The sequence below is a fragment of the Gossypium raimondii genome, chromosome 5 (assembly GCF_025698545.1).
Source record: "Gossypium raimondii isolate GPD5lz chromosome 5, ASM2569854v1, whole genome shotgun sequence".
NCBI lineage: Eukaryota > Viridiplantae > Streptophyta > Magnoliopsida > Malvales > Malvaceae > Gossypium > Gossypium raimondii.
The window spans coordinates 51,875,909-51,894,041 of NC_068569.1; the positions used below are offsets into that span (position 1 = coordinate 51,875,909).

The 18,133-nt window shown below is 30.2% G+C and overlaps 2 protein-coding genes across 2 annotated transcripts; both read left to right on the forward strand.

Moving 5' to 3' along the window:
- Positions 1-4,010: 4,010 nt before the first annotated feature.
- Positions 4,011-4,586, forward strand: LOC105766499 (protein GRIM REAPER-like). Its single transcript, XM_012585983.2, has one exon. The coding sequence runs from the start codon at positions 4,048-4,050 to the stop codon at positions 4,531-4,533; it is 486 nt and encodes a 161-aa protein (XP_012441437.1). The 5' UTR covers positions 4,011-4,047; the 3' UTR covers positions 4,534-4,586.
- Positions 4,587-11,814: 7,228 nt separating this feature from the next.
- On the forward strand, positions 11,815-12,546 carry LOC105766496 (protein GRIM REAPER). Its single transcript, XM_012585979.2, has one exon. The coding sequence runs from the start codon at positions 11,852-11,854 to the stop codon at positions 12,335-12,337; it is 486 nt and encodes a 161-aa protein (XP_012441433.1). The 5' UTR covers positions 11,815-11,851; the 3' UTR covers positions 12,338-12,546.
- Positions 12,547-18,133: the final 5,587 nt, after the last annotated feature.

Below are 18,133 nucleotides of genomic sequence, written 5' to 3' on the forward strand. Positions count from 1 at the left end.
TAAAATCCAATAACAAATTGAAAACAAAACAAAACAAAGTTACATTTTGAACCTTATACTTGTTCATAATAGCTAATATTCAGTCCATTTTAGTGATGAATTCACTAAATTCTAGTTATAGCTAAACATATAGATGAATCAAGTACAGTTTACACATAATATAAAACCATATAGTAAGTTTCATATTTAATTTCACACCCTAATACAACTCATTCACTTGTATATTTAATTTCAACCTTTGTTCTTTTTTTCAATCTTCTTTTTTAATAGATTTAATAAAAGTACCTTAAAAAGCTAACCGTGATAATGTGGGATTTCATATGTCGAATATTTTAATGAGATATAATTTATTAGTTAGTTAATCCAATAAGATAATTACATGTAGAAAATAGTAAAATACATAATACATTAAATTGAAAAAATCTTAATTTAAAGAAAATAAATGAAATTATTTTTAAAAATTAACTGAGTAAAAAACTTCACAGTGAACAAACATACGAAAGATTGAAAACTTTTGAAAGAAAAGAAATATTGAAACAAAGGTTGATGGTAAAAGTAGAATTAGGGACAAAACAAGCAATTATGCTTCTTATACATGTAATTATGCTTTCCCATTAATTATTTATTGTTAATTATGCTTTCCACAACATTCGTCTTTTATACACAACATTAATTATATCCACCACATTCGTCTTTTTATACGCGTAATTATGCTTTCCCATTAATTCCTATAACAATTTTGCTTATTTCTATTTTCACCTTCTTCTTCACTCTTTTTAATTTCTTTTCATCTCCAAGGTCTATCACTAATTTTCAAGCATCCAGTCAAGGTAATTTTCTCTCATTTGCTTCATTCATGACTATACAATGGTTGTTTTTTATTATCAGCTACTGTTATAGCAGCTAGCTTTGTACGATAGTCAAGGTAATAAGATCTGAAGCAATGGTTTCCGCTAGTGATTATCAACAGTTTTAGATTTTGAGACAGGATGATCAGCAGACATAATCTACTATAGATGCAAATTAATACGAAAAGAGCTATGCTTTGTAGGATAGTCAAGGTAATAAGATCTGAAGCAGTGATTATCAATTTTAAGACAGGATGATCAGCAGACATAGTCTACTGTAGATACAAATTAATACGAAAAGAGCTACCCAGAAGCAATACAATGTTGAAATCTCATGCTGTTGAACATTTTACCTCTTAATATTCTATAATTAAATCTTGCACACTTGAATCTAGCATGTTATATAGTTTGAGAGGTTGATTCTGGATATACAATGGTGACCAGAATTTCATCATGTTTCTGTCTGCCACCCATCCATAGCTCCATCTAATAAACGCCAGTGCTTGGAACTTGCATTCATGTTTTCGTTTTCATGCTTACACTCCCATATCAATACTTCATAAAATATCCAATTCATTCACAGATTTTCATTCTCTGCTACTGTTATATATGATTGCATCGCAGGGACATAGAAATGGAGTACGTAGAGCCTGTTGTCGGCATTGCAAATTGTCTCGGAACTCCTGTTTGTAAACATTTGCAATATCACACGAAGCTGAACGATTATGTGATTAACTTCAAGAGGATCAGAGATGAATTGAATTGCAATATGGAAGATATAGAGCTGCAATTGAAAGCAGAGCTTCTTCGTCCTCTGGGGAAGATACTGAAGAAGGGAGTTGAAAATTGGTTGAAAGCCGTGAAAGAGATGATTAGGGAAGCACAAGTTGTTGAAAACAAAGTAACGGGAGATATCTCTGTCGTGGTTGCAACTGGAAGCTGGTTGATGAAAAGAGTCGAGAAGTGAAGGAATTTCTTGATAACGCTCCTAATGCCTCTGAAGGTCTTGCCATGGATGGTCCAAGTGCTGGGTTGCCACTGCCAACATCAGAACCAGTTGGAGAAGAAGCTGTCAGAAATGAGATTTGGGCATGTTTGATGCAAGAGGAGGTGAGCAAGATTGGGGAATGGGGAATGGCCATAAAAAATTATTAAAATAGATATTTATTTTCTTTTACATTTATTTCTAATATCACCATAAATTGTTTAGGGTTGACGATTTTGGGGATTTTGGGTGGTCTGATTTGGGGATTTCGGGAAAGGGTTTTGATTTTGGGAATTTTTGTTTAGGGTTTTCAATTTTTTTTTCAAACTTATTTCAAGTTTTAATTACAATTAAATTATTTTTCAAAACCCAAATTGTAAAAACAAAATGTGTTTCTTCTTCCATGGTTGGACAATGTTTTTATGTCACTAGCTATTCCAACTAGAATTTAATTTAAAGAACAAAAAATATTTTTAAATTTTAAATTTAATTAAGAATATAAAAATACTTTTTAATATTTTCTTATTTTTTGAACTCTCAAATGGACTTTTCTGGGTTGACTGAGCTGGGCCAAAAATGGGTTAGGCTTGAAAAATTTTAGATTATTTTTAAGAGTATATCAAGGAGTCTAATAATTACAATTTTTTTAAAAAAGTTTTAATAATGCTAGAAATCTTATTATACGCATATGCGTGTGAAAATCACGTATTTAGAACACATATTTATGTTTAAAAAGAACATATAATAAATAATGAAGAGTATGATTCGAACTAATTAATAATAACACTTGAAATATGTATGATATTAAAATAAAAATTAGATTAAATTGAGAGTGAAACAAAATTTAAATACAAAACATATGAATATTAAATGAATAAAATGTTATCATTGTAGCTAATACTTTTAGTCCTTGTAGATAGGATATTTTTACTCATTGTAGCTATACTATTGTTTGATAAGTACACTTGTCTTTGTCATATTTATAGTTAATTTAGTGACCATCAATGGATAATATATTATCTTTAACTAGAACAATCCTTTTATGTACCTTTAATCATCCCTCCATTTAGGAGTCTTCTCATGTAAAGTTATTAATATACTTTGTATATTTATAAACTTTGATAAAAATTAAAATAAAATAATAACTTACTTGTAAATTAATGACACCCTTGTTGAGAAGATAACATTGTTTCCTAGTATTGAACCCTTTGTCTTTAAGGCAAAGTAGCTCATCACTTTGTGTGCACAATTTTAATGGAATTGCGTCTGAGGACTTCAATACCACATCAAAGAGTTGCATGCTTCTTTAGAAGTCTACGAAGTTATGAAATTTGGCTCAATTTTCTCTCCATTAAATGAAGTCATAAGCTTAGTTTTACAATAATGGAATTAAGAGAGAAGATTTTTTTTTTTTTAGGTTGTTGTATCTAAAAAACACGAATATGATGGGATATATATATAGGAAAAGGTTTAAAGGAAATGTGACTAATAAATACTTACATTGATTAACATTCAATGCTTTATAATGGTTTAACGTAAGTTAATAAACGCTTACATTAAGAGGGCTTTTTTTTTAAAGAATGAATAACCAAAGAAAATGAACATACATAATGTCATTTATTATAAATTTTAAAATTAAATATAAAAATATTTTAAAGATTGTTTAAATATATTTATAATTTTTAGAATTGGGACTAAAATGAATTTTTTTAAACATTCAAGTGGCTAGACTTGTTGAAAATTTTAGATTTAGGATCAAATTTGAAATAATTTATAAATCTTGGAGGGCTAAATTTGTTATTAGGCTAATAAGAAAACCCACATTAGACTTTCATTAAACGACAAGAGTGACTAAAATATTTAATTTAGAAAAGTTGAGTGACTAAATAAAAATAATAATAGTTGGGTGACCAAAATAGAACAAACTAAATAGTTAGTAGACTATTTTGTACTTTACCCATTATTTTAACCTTATAATTAATTTCTAAAAATATGATAATTTGTGTCTAGCTTCCCATTATAAGAATTCAACCCCAACCCGAGTATAAACAAGTACTATTTTTATTAAAGACTTTTGTAATTGAAGAACATGGCTTCCTTTCCCTAAATTTATGGGGTAATCTAGTATAAATATGCAGCTTAAATTAAACACCCTCTCCACCTTTCCTTGGCTTATACTCTTTTGTGCAAATATTCCCTTCCATTTGATAAACAATGGCTTCTAACACTCTCAACCTCATTGCCATCCTCTCTCTTACTATCTCCATCCTCTTATCTTTGCATCCTCAACCAGCCTTCTCATTCCAAATGGAAGATTTCGACAGCGAGGAAGAATATGTGCTCGATCATCCTGTCATTATCCCTAACCTTCGATCGAGAAGCCGGTTCTTAAAGACCTCGCCGACAAAAGATAAGATCAGGAAAGGTGCCGATTGTGATCCTCACCCTTCTCTAAACATATGCAAGGGTATTTCCGCAAACAACGGGACCAGTCTACTGTATTGCTGTAAGACGCATTGTCGTAACGTGCTTAGTGATCGGAACAACTGCGGAAAATGTGGCAACCGGTGCGAGTTCGGGCAACGTTGCTGCGGTGGAGTTTGTACTAATGTTGCTAACAACGTCAACCACTGTGGCAAGTGTGGCAATCAGTGCTCGCCTGGAGTTCAGTGTGATAATGGATTTTGTGGTTATGCTTAGGTCTAAGTATTATAATGGTTTTTATCAAAATATATTTGCCAATCGAAAATGCTTTGTCTAGTGGCCGTTTTGATTATGAATAACACTTCGTTATCTACATGTATTTTTGTATAATGGGGGGAGAATATACACATATTTTATGGTGCTGTAATTGATTTTAGTCATGGTTTTTATATATGTTATACGATATTTTCTTTTAAATTTTAAGTAGACATATCCTCTATTTATTTGTTAAACTTGTTGTTGTGATAATTTAAAATTATAAAAATACTCACTGGGTATTCATGTAATAAAATGACATTGTAATGGACTTAAATTTAATAAAAAATTAATTAGCAATTCTTAAAATTCACATCAACGTCTTAATCGAAATAAAGTATTTAGACTACCTAATGGCATTATAAGAGGTTTTTCTTTGGACTAAATTATAGAGTAAATAACTGAATATTAAAATATACTTTAAGTCTCTACATTTTTGCATATTTAAATTTTGGTCTTCATACTTTTATTTTTAAAAATTCAATCTCTCTATTTTTCGAATTTAAAAATTCTGATCCAATTGTTAACACCATTAAATTCTTATGCTCATCAAATCCATGGTATGACATTTTGAAATAAAAAAGAAAATACTCACTTAGTAGTCATGTAACAAGAAAATACTCCATTGCAGGGACATAGCAATGGAGTACGTAGAGCCTGCTCTTGACATTGCAAATTGTCTCGGAACTCCAGTGTGTAAATACTTGCAATATCACAGAAAGCTGAATGATTATGTGAGAAACTTCAAGAGGATCAGAGATGAATTGAATTGCAAAATGGAAGATATAGAGCTGCAATTGAAAGCGAGCTTCTTCGTCCTCCGGGAAGATACCAAGAAGGAGTTGAAAATTGGTTGAAAGATGTGAAAAGATGATTAGGGAAGCGAAGTTATATTAGTTTCGTTAATATTCGATTATTTTGTTGATTCATTCTTTGTTGCATTCTTAGTTAAATTAGTTTAGTAATTTTTAGATTAAAACATATCACTCCAATTTATCTAAATAATAAGAAAACGGTAATTACTAATACTTTTAGTCCTCGTGAGATACGATATTTTTACTCATCATAGCTATACTATTATTTGATAGGGCATTTACCTTTGTCATATTTATAGTTAATTTAGTGACCATCAATGGATAATATATTATCTTTAACCGAACAATCCCTTTTATGTACCTTTAATCATCCCTCCATTTAGGAGTCTTCTCATGTAAAGTTATTAATATACTTTGTAGATTTATAAACTTTGATAAAAATCAAAATAAAATAATAATGATAAATTACTTGTAAATGACACCCTTGTTGAGAAGATAACATTGTTTCCTAGTATTGAACCCTTTGTTTTAAGGAAAAGTAGCTCATCACTTTGTGTGCACAATTTTAATGGAATTGGGTCTGAGGACTACAATACCACATCAAAGAGTTGCATATTTCTTTAGAAGTCTACAAAGTTATGAAATTTGGCTCAATTTTCTCTCCATTAAATGAAGTCATAAGCTTAGTTTTACAGTAATGGAATTAAGAGAGAAGATGTTTTTTGTTTTTTTTTTTAAGTTGTTGTATCTAAAAAAAAGAATATGATCGGATATATATAGGTAAAGGTTTAAAGGAAATGTGACTAATAAATTCTTACATTGATTAACATTCAATGCTTTATAATGGTTTAATGGAAGTTAATAAACACTTACATTAAGAGGGCTTTTTTTAAAAGAATGAATAACCAAAGAAAATGAACATACAAAATGACATTTATTAATGTATAGATCATAGTTAATGCATTTGTTCTTCCGCTAGAAGACTATCGATCAAACTAGGATTACATTGTAAAAATATTTTATTTAACAAAATCCGAGCACATAGCTCAAATTACAAGAAAAACTTGTCTAAATTTGAATTTTTTTCTATCAAAAGGTTCTAGGAGAATAGTTTCTTATTCATTTGTAGATTGTTTTAAAACATGTTGATTTCCACTAGAAATGTTTTGTGAAACCAACTTCCCAACAATCTTTCACCAGAATGAAAATTGTTTAACTAGTACGAAGACTTGAAGAATAGTAGAGAGAAAATTGAATTGGAAGAAGATCATATTAGAAGGGGCAACTTTTGGCTTTGAACCTTCCTTAGTGAAGTAGCGTTGGACATACTCGTCTAATTATTTGAAACGAACATAGGATGGATTACTAAACCATTAAGAAAGCAAGATTTTTTGGCTGAAATAGAAGTAAGAAGGATGGTTGGAATGAAACTTGTATAACTGAAAATTTAGAGGAGATTGTATTCAATTAAAACACTTAATTACTATGTAATATTTACATCAATACTCTCTTTTGATGGGCTAAAACACATTACCTAAGTGTTAGAGTTTTCACCATTTCAGAGGAATTTTGTTTATATAGTTAGCGATTTTTAATTAGGAGTGTTTATTTACTTTAAACTCTTGTAACTTGATAATATTTTGAGAGTTTTCTTTCATTGTATGAATGAATTATATTGTAAAAGTTAGCATTCTCTTGTTATTATTGTAGTATTTGTTTATTTTCAAGTTTTATTGGAGTTGTAAGTCTTCAAGTTCACTAAGTTTGATGATCCACATTATTAGGAGTTTTTCTTCTAGGACTTTTGTAAAGGTTCAAGTCCGATCATTGACTTTTTAAATATAAGTTACCCAAGGGTTCCATAGGGTTTATTTTATTTTATTTAGTAAAAATTAGCATGTAGGAGAATTTATGTGTTGGGAAGTATGATTCTGTTAAGGGTATGAGTGAATTCTATGTAAATGTGTCCATTATATTAACTAAATGACGCATAACAAAGTATGGTTGGTGATAAAGGGGTTCGAGCGGAGTGTCTGAAAAATATGTAATGTGATAATGAACCCCGAGGTGGTGTTTGGTGACGTTCATCGGGATAGTAAACAGGAAGGCCAATATGGTAAAAATGTAGTCCATCGAAATTGTAAACACGAGAAATGGCCAGTGGGCCAGATATGTGGAAAGGCCATAACCATGACACATTTTGGAAATGGCGGACGAGCCGCATTTGTCTAATAGGGGGCGACGATGGGCAAACCTTAGGTGATACTAAGTTTAGGCAAATCGATATCGTCAAACATGACAGTTCTGTGTGGTGACTTGGTGGCAAACCAAGTCGAACCTTTGTGGTGAATTATCTATAAAGCCCTTGTGGCAAATTATCTAAAAGGCCTTTGTGGCATATTATTTGGAAAGCTTATATGGTAAATTTTGTAACACCTAAGTGCGAGATGTTAGTTTGCCTTTGTGGCGAGATCTGGATATGTCTTTGAGGCATTTTCTAAAAGAGTTCTCGACAGTTTACCTAATAGGTGATCTCCCTATAGTAACCCGCTAGGATAGAGAGCTTGGCATATCTGTGATTATAGGTGGTGTAAGTGCTTGCCAAACTTGGAAGTTCTCACATAATGTATCAAGGTCATCTGAGATTCTATTGGATGATCTAAAACATTGCATTTATCGAAATTAGTTTGTTGTCTGGATCGACTTAAAGATACGATGTGACTAGAATTTTGTCAGCTGCTAGAGCCAGTATAAGAATCCACCAAGAGTAGTAATCACACGTATATCATTCTAAGAAATATATCCAACTTTTATTTTCAAACGGGGTTGTGAAATAGGATACGCATTATGGTGTGTAGTTTGTGAACAACTCATCGGGCGAAATGTGTATAAGGTGATTGAGGGAAGAGATGGATGTATAGTTATTCACCAAGAATTAGAAAAGTATCCATCAAAGTCTGAAAGGAAGTCCAGAATCTTCAAGTAGAGGAATTCAACAACAATGTTAAAGGTAATATTAGTTGAGACTCACTAAGTTCTGATGAACTTACAGGCGTCTATTTGTAATGAAAGTTCTTGGAATTGTGCCAACACGCCGAAAGAGACCAAGTCAAGATTAAGGACAAGATGATCATTTGTAGAGCGATATTATGCATACAGAGGGGCACTCGTAGGAATATGATGAACAATATATTACGCCATGATTAAGTTTGTTTTGCAAAGAGAAATTAAGTTGTAATGTCTTATATTGCTTTTGAGAATATGTTGTAATTGATAAAATTTTCTTCAAAATCCTTTGACTTAAAAAGAAAATAAATAAATAAGAAGTATGTTCAATATGGTTTTTGCTTGTTGTAAATTTTTGTTAAGTATTTAAATATAGTGACATCCTATATCCGGATTCGTGAATCAGTCGGGTATAGGGTGTTACAAGTTAAACCAAGATTATAATTAAACTAATATAAATCTAATAATTAACTACGAAGAGATAAAACAATCATTAAGATAATAAAATAAATAAAATAAAATAAAATAACTAATTTAATAATTGAACTTGTAGAAAAGCCCTAGTGATAACTAAATGCAATAGTTTACTTAAAAACTCACATAAATCTAAGTTAAATGTATACAATTACATCTATATGATGAGTACTCATCAATAAAAGATTTGAATGATTGAGAACTAAGCCTTGTTGCCAAGGATTGAACCGTTTGTATATAAGGCGAAATTGTTTGTTACTAGGTGCACATATTTATATGAAATTACCTTCCAAGACTTCAATAATATCAAAGAATTGCACACCTCTTTAGATGTTTTTAAAATCATAGAATTTGGCTCAAATTTCTCTTCACTATAATAGAGCATTAAGGTTAATGTACACACAAATTTCAGGTCGAAATAAGACCTAAAAAATTGAGAGCAACCTTTTGAGAATTATTAGAATTTCTTCTTCTTTTATTTATTTACAGATTTCTTGGGGTTTTGTAGATAGCTTCTAGTCATTAAAATCTTCTCTTCAGTGAACTTATGCACTTCGTAAAGTTGTGTTTAATAACTTGAAGGTGATTCCTTTTTAAAGCTGATCAAAGTAAAAGAGAATTTTATAAAATATATATAACTTATTTATCCAAGTGATCAACGATAATTAAACTTTTTATTTATTGTTTATCACATAATATTTTAATAATGATATGATACGTGATATCATCGTAGCCAACAAAATAATTTTTGTTTGAACATGAATAATTTATTTGAAAAAATTCTTCCTATACAAATGCTGCCTCAAGATTTAATCATGTATATAATATTTTTAAACGTGAATTTTCGATTTGCTTTTGAATCACAATTTCATGTGCACATTGCACTTGATTATATTGAAAGTTTTTGACGTCATCCTTTGTTCAATATGAATTGCCATGATGACAGGAACATTGTATTGAAAACCCCCCAACTAATTTAGCAAGCTCATGGTTCTGTACTTCAACTTGAATTAAGCCCATCCCACTCAATTTGACTTTCTTTGGATAGTAGCTTTATTTGTTAATTAATTAAGAATTAAGCTTTATTCACTTAAAGTCTGAGTAGGAGTTATAGCCCCATGAGATTTGTCAACCCAACCATTATACAAATTTAGCATACTTGGGTCATTGAAATGCACCAATTCAAAGCAGCGTACTTCTAGATAAAATCTATTCTTAGGGCAAGAATTTATTAATGGTCCCTAGCCATACACCCAGTATCCATGCATTATAAATTGCTATCTTCCAAATGTTACCATGGCCTCACATGCAATCTTTGACACTTTGACATGCATTATTTTGTATGCGTTTCATGCGATTTCGCTTTTTGTTTAACATCCAAATAACTTATGCATCAAAAAGTTAGATATAATTAAGATATTCGATATTTTAAAATTGGAACATCAAGATATTTCATATATCTGTTGTGGAACATCAAAAGTTAAGCATTAAGACATTTCATATATTAGTTTGGAGCATCGAGATATCTCTTTGTATAGAAGCTCAATATACTATTTGTTTATGGTTGATTTAGTTTTTCTATTATAATTTGATTGTTTTTAAGCTTTATTTTTCGAAATGTGTATATTCAATATTTTGACCAATATTTTCTTTAGCTCCAGAGGTGAATGTAGGAGGGATGGTAGGGGCCCGGCCCCTTAAAATAAAAAATTATTATTTTAGCTCTTTAGAAAATTTTAAAATTTTAAAATAGTAAATGTAAACTTGCATTTTGGCCATCTCACTATTAAATTTTTCAGTTATTCAGTTCATTCTATTTTCGTTATCTCACTATTAAATTTTTCATTTTAGTCACTTAACTTTTCAAAATTAAATATTTTAGCTACTCTTTCGTCGATGCTTAATGAAAGTCTAACATGGGTTCTATTTTATTGGCCTAATAAAAATTTAGCCCTACAATGTTTACAAGATTTGTCATTTTAATTCTAATTATAAAAATTTTAAAAAGTAAAAAGTAGATATAAATTTTAAATATTTCAAAACAAAATATAATAATATTTTAAAGAAAATTGTACCCAAAACGAATTTCAACAGTATTTTCCACTTTGTTCTTTCTTTGATTCAATTGACGAAGTTGAAAATATCAAGTGTCATGTCCTTAAATGCTATTTTTGTAGCAAAGAGTAAGGTTGTCGAATTTAGTGTCATTAATCCAATCATTTTTTTGGGTTTATAAATTTGTTAATTTTGAGCTTCTTTCTAGGTTTTGATTAGGCATTTGAGCAAACAATATGACAAAAGAAAAAGGGACTAAATTAAAAGAGATTGAATCAAAAAATATCTTTAATTTATGGGTTTTTCATGTGTTTGGTTGATGAGAAAAGTAAATATAAATTTTAAAAATTAAATATAAAAATATTTTAAAGATTGTTTAAATATATTTATAATTTTAGAATTGGGACTAAAATGAATTTTTTAAACATTCAGTATGGCTAGACTTGTTGAAAATTTTAGATTTAGGATCAAATTTGGAAATAATTTGTAAATACTGGAGGGCTAAATTTGTTATTAGGCTAATAAGAAAACCCACATTAGACTTTCATTAAACGACAAGAGTGACTAAAATATTTAATTTAGAAAAGTTGAGTGACTAAATAAATAATAATAATAGTTGGGTGACCAAAATAGAACAAACTAAATAGTTAGTAGACTATTTTTGTACTTTACCCATTATTTTAACCTTATAATTAATTTCTAAAAATATGATAATTTGTGTCTAGTTTCCCATTATAAGAATTCAACCCCAACCCGAGTATAAACAATTACTATTTTTATTAAAGACTTTTGTAATTGAAGAACATGACTTCCTTTCCCTAAATTTATGGGGTAATCTAGTATAAATATGCAGCTTAAATTAAACACCCTCTCCACCTTCCCTTAGCTTATACTCTTTTGTGCAAATATTCCCTTCCATTTGATAAACAATGGCTTCTAACACTCTCAACCTCATTGCCATCCTCTCCCTTACTATCTCAACCCTCTTATCTTTGTATCCTCCACCAGCCTTCTCATTCCAAATGGAAGATTTCGACGGCGAGGAAGAATATGTGCTCGATCATCCTGTCATTATCCCTAACCTTCGATCAAGAAGCCGGTTCTTAAAGACCTCGCCGACGAAAGATAAGATCAGGAAAGGTGCCGATTGTGATCCTCACCCTTCTCTAAACATATGCAAGGGTATTTCCGCAAACAACGGGACCAGTCTACTGTATTGCTGTAAGACGCATTGTCGTAACGTGCTTAGTGATCGGAACAACTGCGGAAAATGTGGCAACCGGTGCGAGTTCGGGCAACGTTGCTGCGGTGGAGTTTGTACTAATGTTGCTAACAACGTCAACCACTGTGGCAAATGTGGCAATCAGTGCTCGTCTGGAGTTCAGTGTGATAATGGATTTTGTGGTTATGCTTAGGTCTAAGTATTATAATGGTTTTTATCAAAATATATTTGCCAATCGAAAATGCTTTGTCTAGGGGCCGTTTTGATTATGAATAACACTTCGTTATCTACATGTATTTTTGTATAATGGGGGGAGAATATACACATATTTTATGGTGCTGTAATTGATTTTAGTCATGGTTTTTATATATGTTATACGATATTTTCTTTTAAATTTAAAGTAGACATATCCTCTATTTATTTGTTAATTTTGTTGTTGTGATAATTTAAAATTATAAAAATACTCACTCGGTATTCATGTAATAAAATGACATTGTAATGGACCTAAATTTAATAAAAAATTAATTAGCAATTCTTAAAATTCACATCAACGTCTTAATCGAAATAAAGTATTTAGACTACCTAATGGCATTATAAGAGGTTTTTCTTTGGACTAAATTATAGAGTAAATAACTAAATATTAAAATATACTTTAAGTCTCTACATTTTTGCATATTTAAAATTTAGTCTGCATACTTTTATTTTAAAATTCAATCTCTCTATTTTTGAATTTAAAATTCTGATCCAATTGTTAACACCATTAAATTCTTATGCTCATCAAATCCATGGTATGACATTTTGAAATAAAAAGAAAATACTCACTTAGCAGTCATGTAACAAAAAAATGACATTACAATGGCTTGAATTTAATGAATAATTTTAATAGTGTTGACAACTATTAAGTGTTACATGAACATTTTAATCAAAGTAAAGCATTTGAGTTGATCAATGACATATTGTAAAAATTGAGGTACCAAATTATGTCAAAAGTTGAAGTATAAAGATTAAATCTTAAATTTGAGTGTATTATAAAGATCAAAATTGAAATTTAACCATTATTATAATCTTAATTTTGAGTATAGGATAGGGGCTAAACTTGAAAAATGACCATTTTCCTATATAATGCAGAGAGAGAGAGAGAGAGAGAGAGAGAGAGAGAGAGAGAGAGAGAGAGAGAGAGAGAGAGAGAGAGAGAGCAAAACTGGAAGTTGCATGTCAGTCTTTAAAGACTATTAAGGTATTCAAACTAGATATAACTGCAAAACGTTTTAAGTGAAAAGTTAATAATATTAACTATTTGGACTAATTAACAAAAATATAAAATATTTGGGCTAAACTTGCAAGGCATATGCATATGCATATACATATACATTTACATATATAAGTTTGTATTATTTTAGTAAATATTAGTTTTCTCATTTCCGTAAATTTATAATAATTTATACCAATTAACTTAAATTAAAAATGATTTTTATAAAAAAACTCCATGTAAATAAATATATATAGTGTTAGAAAGGTGCTTTTAAGAGAAATTCATGTAATCATTTTAATTGATATAGCCAGGGATGTTAATTACTTGAGTAACTAATGCCATTATAAAAGTAGATGATCAAATTATGTCAAATGAAAATATAAAAGTAGATAAATGGACCCTACCTTTTATATAGAATTATATAGATAGGTATATAGATTTAGTCTTTGAAATGAAATGCACCAAGTCATGGCTGGTACATGTATTTCGTGCGCCTCCTATTAGCAACACACGGTATCCATGAAAATCATAAGAATGAACCAAAATTGTTACCATGCATTATGCATTATACATTGCTCTCTTCTTCTTCTTCTTCCAAATGTTACCATGGTCTCATATGCATACTTGGTTAAACCATGTATACCCGCCTAGCACTTCGCCTCCTTGACTTTTGACATGCATTACATGCATAAAATCGGTTTTCTTTATTTTAAATTTTTTTATGAATTTTTAATAATTTTTAAATATATATAAAGAAAATAATACTTTTTACCTTTTTTTTTATTGTATGACTATTTTTAATGGATTATCCTTTAAATAAACTTAATGATTTGACTAACTATTGAATTAACAAAAGTACTAGCATAGAAAAAATAGTTTAGATACTACTTATGATTAGAAAATGTTTAGGCACCAAAAGTGGAACATGACATAGTTTAGGTATCAATTTACTAGTTAAGACTCTTTTAGAAATAGACTTACCAATTTGGCAAATGATTTGACTAACAAAAATACCAATTTGAAAAAAAAAAGTAATTTATTTAGGTATCAAAATGTAAAAAAGGGTATAACTTAGGTAACAATTCAAGGTTAAACTTTGTTTTCAATGCAAGTTCAAATTTGGTGCATTATGAAATTCGAAACTTGTCAACTTTTCCCCCTCATGGTGCGTCTTTCATTAAGGTAGCCTAATGCTTTATTTGTTTGCATGTGTGACTTGTGACAATGTTTGAGACGAGTTCCCTACCTTGCGAGCCTCCGTTTATTGCGCAACTCCATAGCACATGCATCTTGTTTCAGTATCGGAAATATCTCATATATCAGAAGTGGAATTTTAACATATGTCATATTTTAGATTTGGATCACCGAGATAACTTATTTATTTGTTGTGGAGAATCAAAAAGAAGCATCAAGACGTTATATATATCAATTTGGAGCATCATATCTATTTAAGGGTGAGTAGAACTCGACTTGAATTGACAAGTTGATTTCTCGTTCAAATTTCAAGTTAATTGAATTTAGTTTTCAATTTCCCTAATCAACTCAAATAAGTAAATTGGGTTTTTGAGTTCAAATTGAGTTGAAATTTATAATTTGGTTAACTCGACTAATTAGTATAAAAAATTGTTGTAATTGCCCAATAGGTTGTTGTCAATTTCGTATAACTGAATTAATTTGGTTTTCTCTTCTTTTTTCTTTTAAGAGTTTTCAAGTATTATGGTCTCAAATTTATATGCTATAACGTGGAATTTGGTCATATTGTCAATAAGTTCTTAATTTGGACTTTTAAAAAGAACTCAAACATATTTATTCAATTTGACTCGACTCGACTTGAATTTCATTTCAATTGACTTGATTCAAAAAAATTCAAATCAGCTAGGATGATAAATTAGAGAGAGAGAGAGAGAGAGAGAGAGAGAGAGAGACATGCATGGGTGTTTGGATCTAGTGCCCTTAGTGTAGTATTTTCATCTATATGTATTTTTCGAACAAATTGATTTAATAGAATATTCATCAATTTCATTAATATCTTCAATATCTTGTCCTCAACGATTTTTGTACATAAAGCAAAATTAAAATAAATACTGACTCATTGATTACCTAACATTTAATTGATACTAAGCAATATTACGTGGTCGGCTCATAATACAAAAATAAACATTATTTTTATTCTACTAGTTCAACCAGGATTTTTCCATCTCTTTCTATAAATAAATGGCACTGGTAGGGCTTTAATCACAACAACACAATAAACACACACACACACACACACACACACACACACACACACACACACACACACACACACAAGTTTAACATAAGTTTTCAATATTGTTATTCTGGCATAGAGTAGTGGTAATTTATTTTTTATCTGTCGTAAGTTGATATGTCAAATTAGGCTAACAAGCTTGCTTTCGAGCAATTTAGAGGTCTTTATCGTATTTTTAGTTAGTTTTAGTTCTTTGCACTTATAAGTGAATTAGTGTGTGTTGACACCATTTTTTTGATAAAACGGGGTCGACTTGGATTTTGGAAAAAAACGGGAGTCGCCACCAATCCTTTTTTATGAGGTGTGATCGGGTCACCTTAGAAAATGACTATTTTTAATAAACGGTTCGATTTATTAAAATAGTGCTTTTTGGTCTACAAAATTCAGAAAGATGGGTTCGGGAGTCGGTTACGTACGAGGAAGGATTAGCACCCTCGTAACGCCCAAAATTGGTACCTAGTTGATTAATTAGTATCTTTGTGTCGAAAATTAAAAACTCGAAAAGGATTTAAAAATACGATCCTTTTTTATATTAATGTTGTTTTTAAAATGCTTTAATTAAATCAAAAATGGAAAATGCCTCATTATCTCGAAGTAACAAGATGTCACGTCCAGTAAGTTAGGACACGACACCTCGTATTTTTGAGAGTAAGCTTGCCTTTTATTTTTATATGTAAACCTCATTTATTTTAATTTTAAAAGGATATTCGGTTATTTAGGTTCAACGCGAGAAAAATCGAAACCCGGTAAGTTAGGGCACGACTTCTCAAATTTCCAAATACGGAATATTTCCTTTATTATTTTGAAAGTTTAAAAGGATATTTGGCCATTTGGTCGAACGAGAAATCGAAACCCAGCACGTTAGGGCACGTTTTCTCGATTTTCCAAATGCGAAATATTGCCTTATTTAAAAAAAAAATCCTTTTGATGCATGGTGGTAACATGTGTGACAAAACAATAACGAATATAACGAATTAAGGAAAAATAATACAAACAATCATCAAAAATGGAATAAATAAATATAAGAGATGAATCAATCGCTTAATAAAAAGTAAATAAACGAATACAATTAAAATATCCTTTTGAAATGATAATAAACACGTAAATAAGTAAATAAATAATAATAACAATAAAGAAGATGAATAAAATTAAAAAACGTGAAAAGACATATGTATATTTATGTGGATAATTTTATAAAATAAAACGTGTATATATGTATATCATAAAATATATGTCAATATTACATAAAAATATATGTATGCATGTACATATTTTAAAACGATAAAACATAAAAATGTATTTTTAGGAATTATAAAATATATGTATAAGTTATAAGAACATATATATGCATATATATTTTTAAAATTATAAAGTATAAAAGTCGTAGGTATATACATAGATAAAAAAAATGCATATAGATTATAGAATATAAACATGTATAAGTATGTTTATTAATTAAAATGTATGTGTATTATAAAATGTATGCATGTATATGTATATGCCAAAATCTGAAGTTAATATATATATATATATAAATAAGTAAATAACATTAAATAAAATATTAAATAAAACTGATTTTTAAATATGTATATTTGTATAAAAAAAAACTTGAAGTTTAAAAGGTCGAGGATCGAATTGAAATCAGACCAATAATTTGGGGCCAAATTCGCAAATAAAAGGCTCAGGGGGCTGAAATGAAGCACGAGCAAAGTACGAAGGACTGATCGGGAAATATGCCCAAGTCCTGAAGCGCAGCATTTATGCGTGGACTAAATTGGAACGTGCAGCAAAATTGCGGGGCCAAATTAAAAACAATAAAGAAACAAGCAGAAGGATTAAATTAAAACAAAACAATAATGTGGAGGGACCAAGGGCGCAAATAGCCCTTTAATCAGAAACTCGCTAATCCCCTAGGCGGGTCGGGTTGCGCACGGGTCAGGGCCAAAATGTACAAAACGGCGCCGTTTTGTAGTATTATAAAAGCCAATTTATTTTTTTTGAAACCCCATTTCAGCCATTTGTTTTAAAAAAACTTTCAAAGTTCCCCTTTTCTCTCAAAAAAAAAAGAAAGAATCCCTATCCGGCCTAAAGTTCCGGCCGACTACCGTCGCGCCGACCATCGGCCACCGGTGACGGCACCACCGTGCACGGTGGTCGGGAACCTCAAAACCCTCCTTTTCACTCTTTTTTTCGAGTAAAGCCCTGATTTGGGGTTGAAAAAGTCTAAAAGGTTCTCAAAAATAAAAAAGAAGAGAAAAAAAGGGAAATATAAGGGACCTTTCGGTTACCCACTGTCGCCGGTGGGGTTTGCGGCGAGCCCACTAGCTCGACCACCCTCAACGCCGAAGAAGACCTCCGACCACGGCCACCAAGGTAAGAAATACCCCCTTTTCTCTTTTATTTTATTATTTTAAAAATAAAAATAAAATAAAATAAAATAAATCGAACAAGAAAGCAAAAATTTCCTT

Bases quoted from the DNA above. Each gene is read 5' to 3' on its own strand.
- LOC105766499 (XM_012585983.2), top strand. From the start codon at position 4,048: ATGGCTTCTAACACTCTCAACCTCATTGCCATCCTCTCTCTTACTATC.
- LOC105766496 (XM_012585979.2), top strand. From the start codon at position 11,852: ATGGCTTCTAACACTCTCAACCTCATTGCCATCCTCTCCCTTACTATC.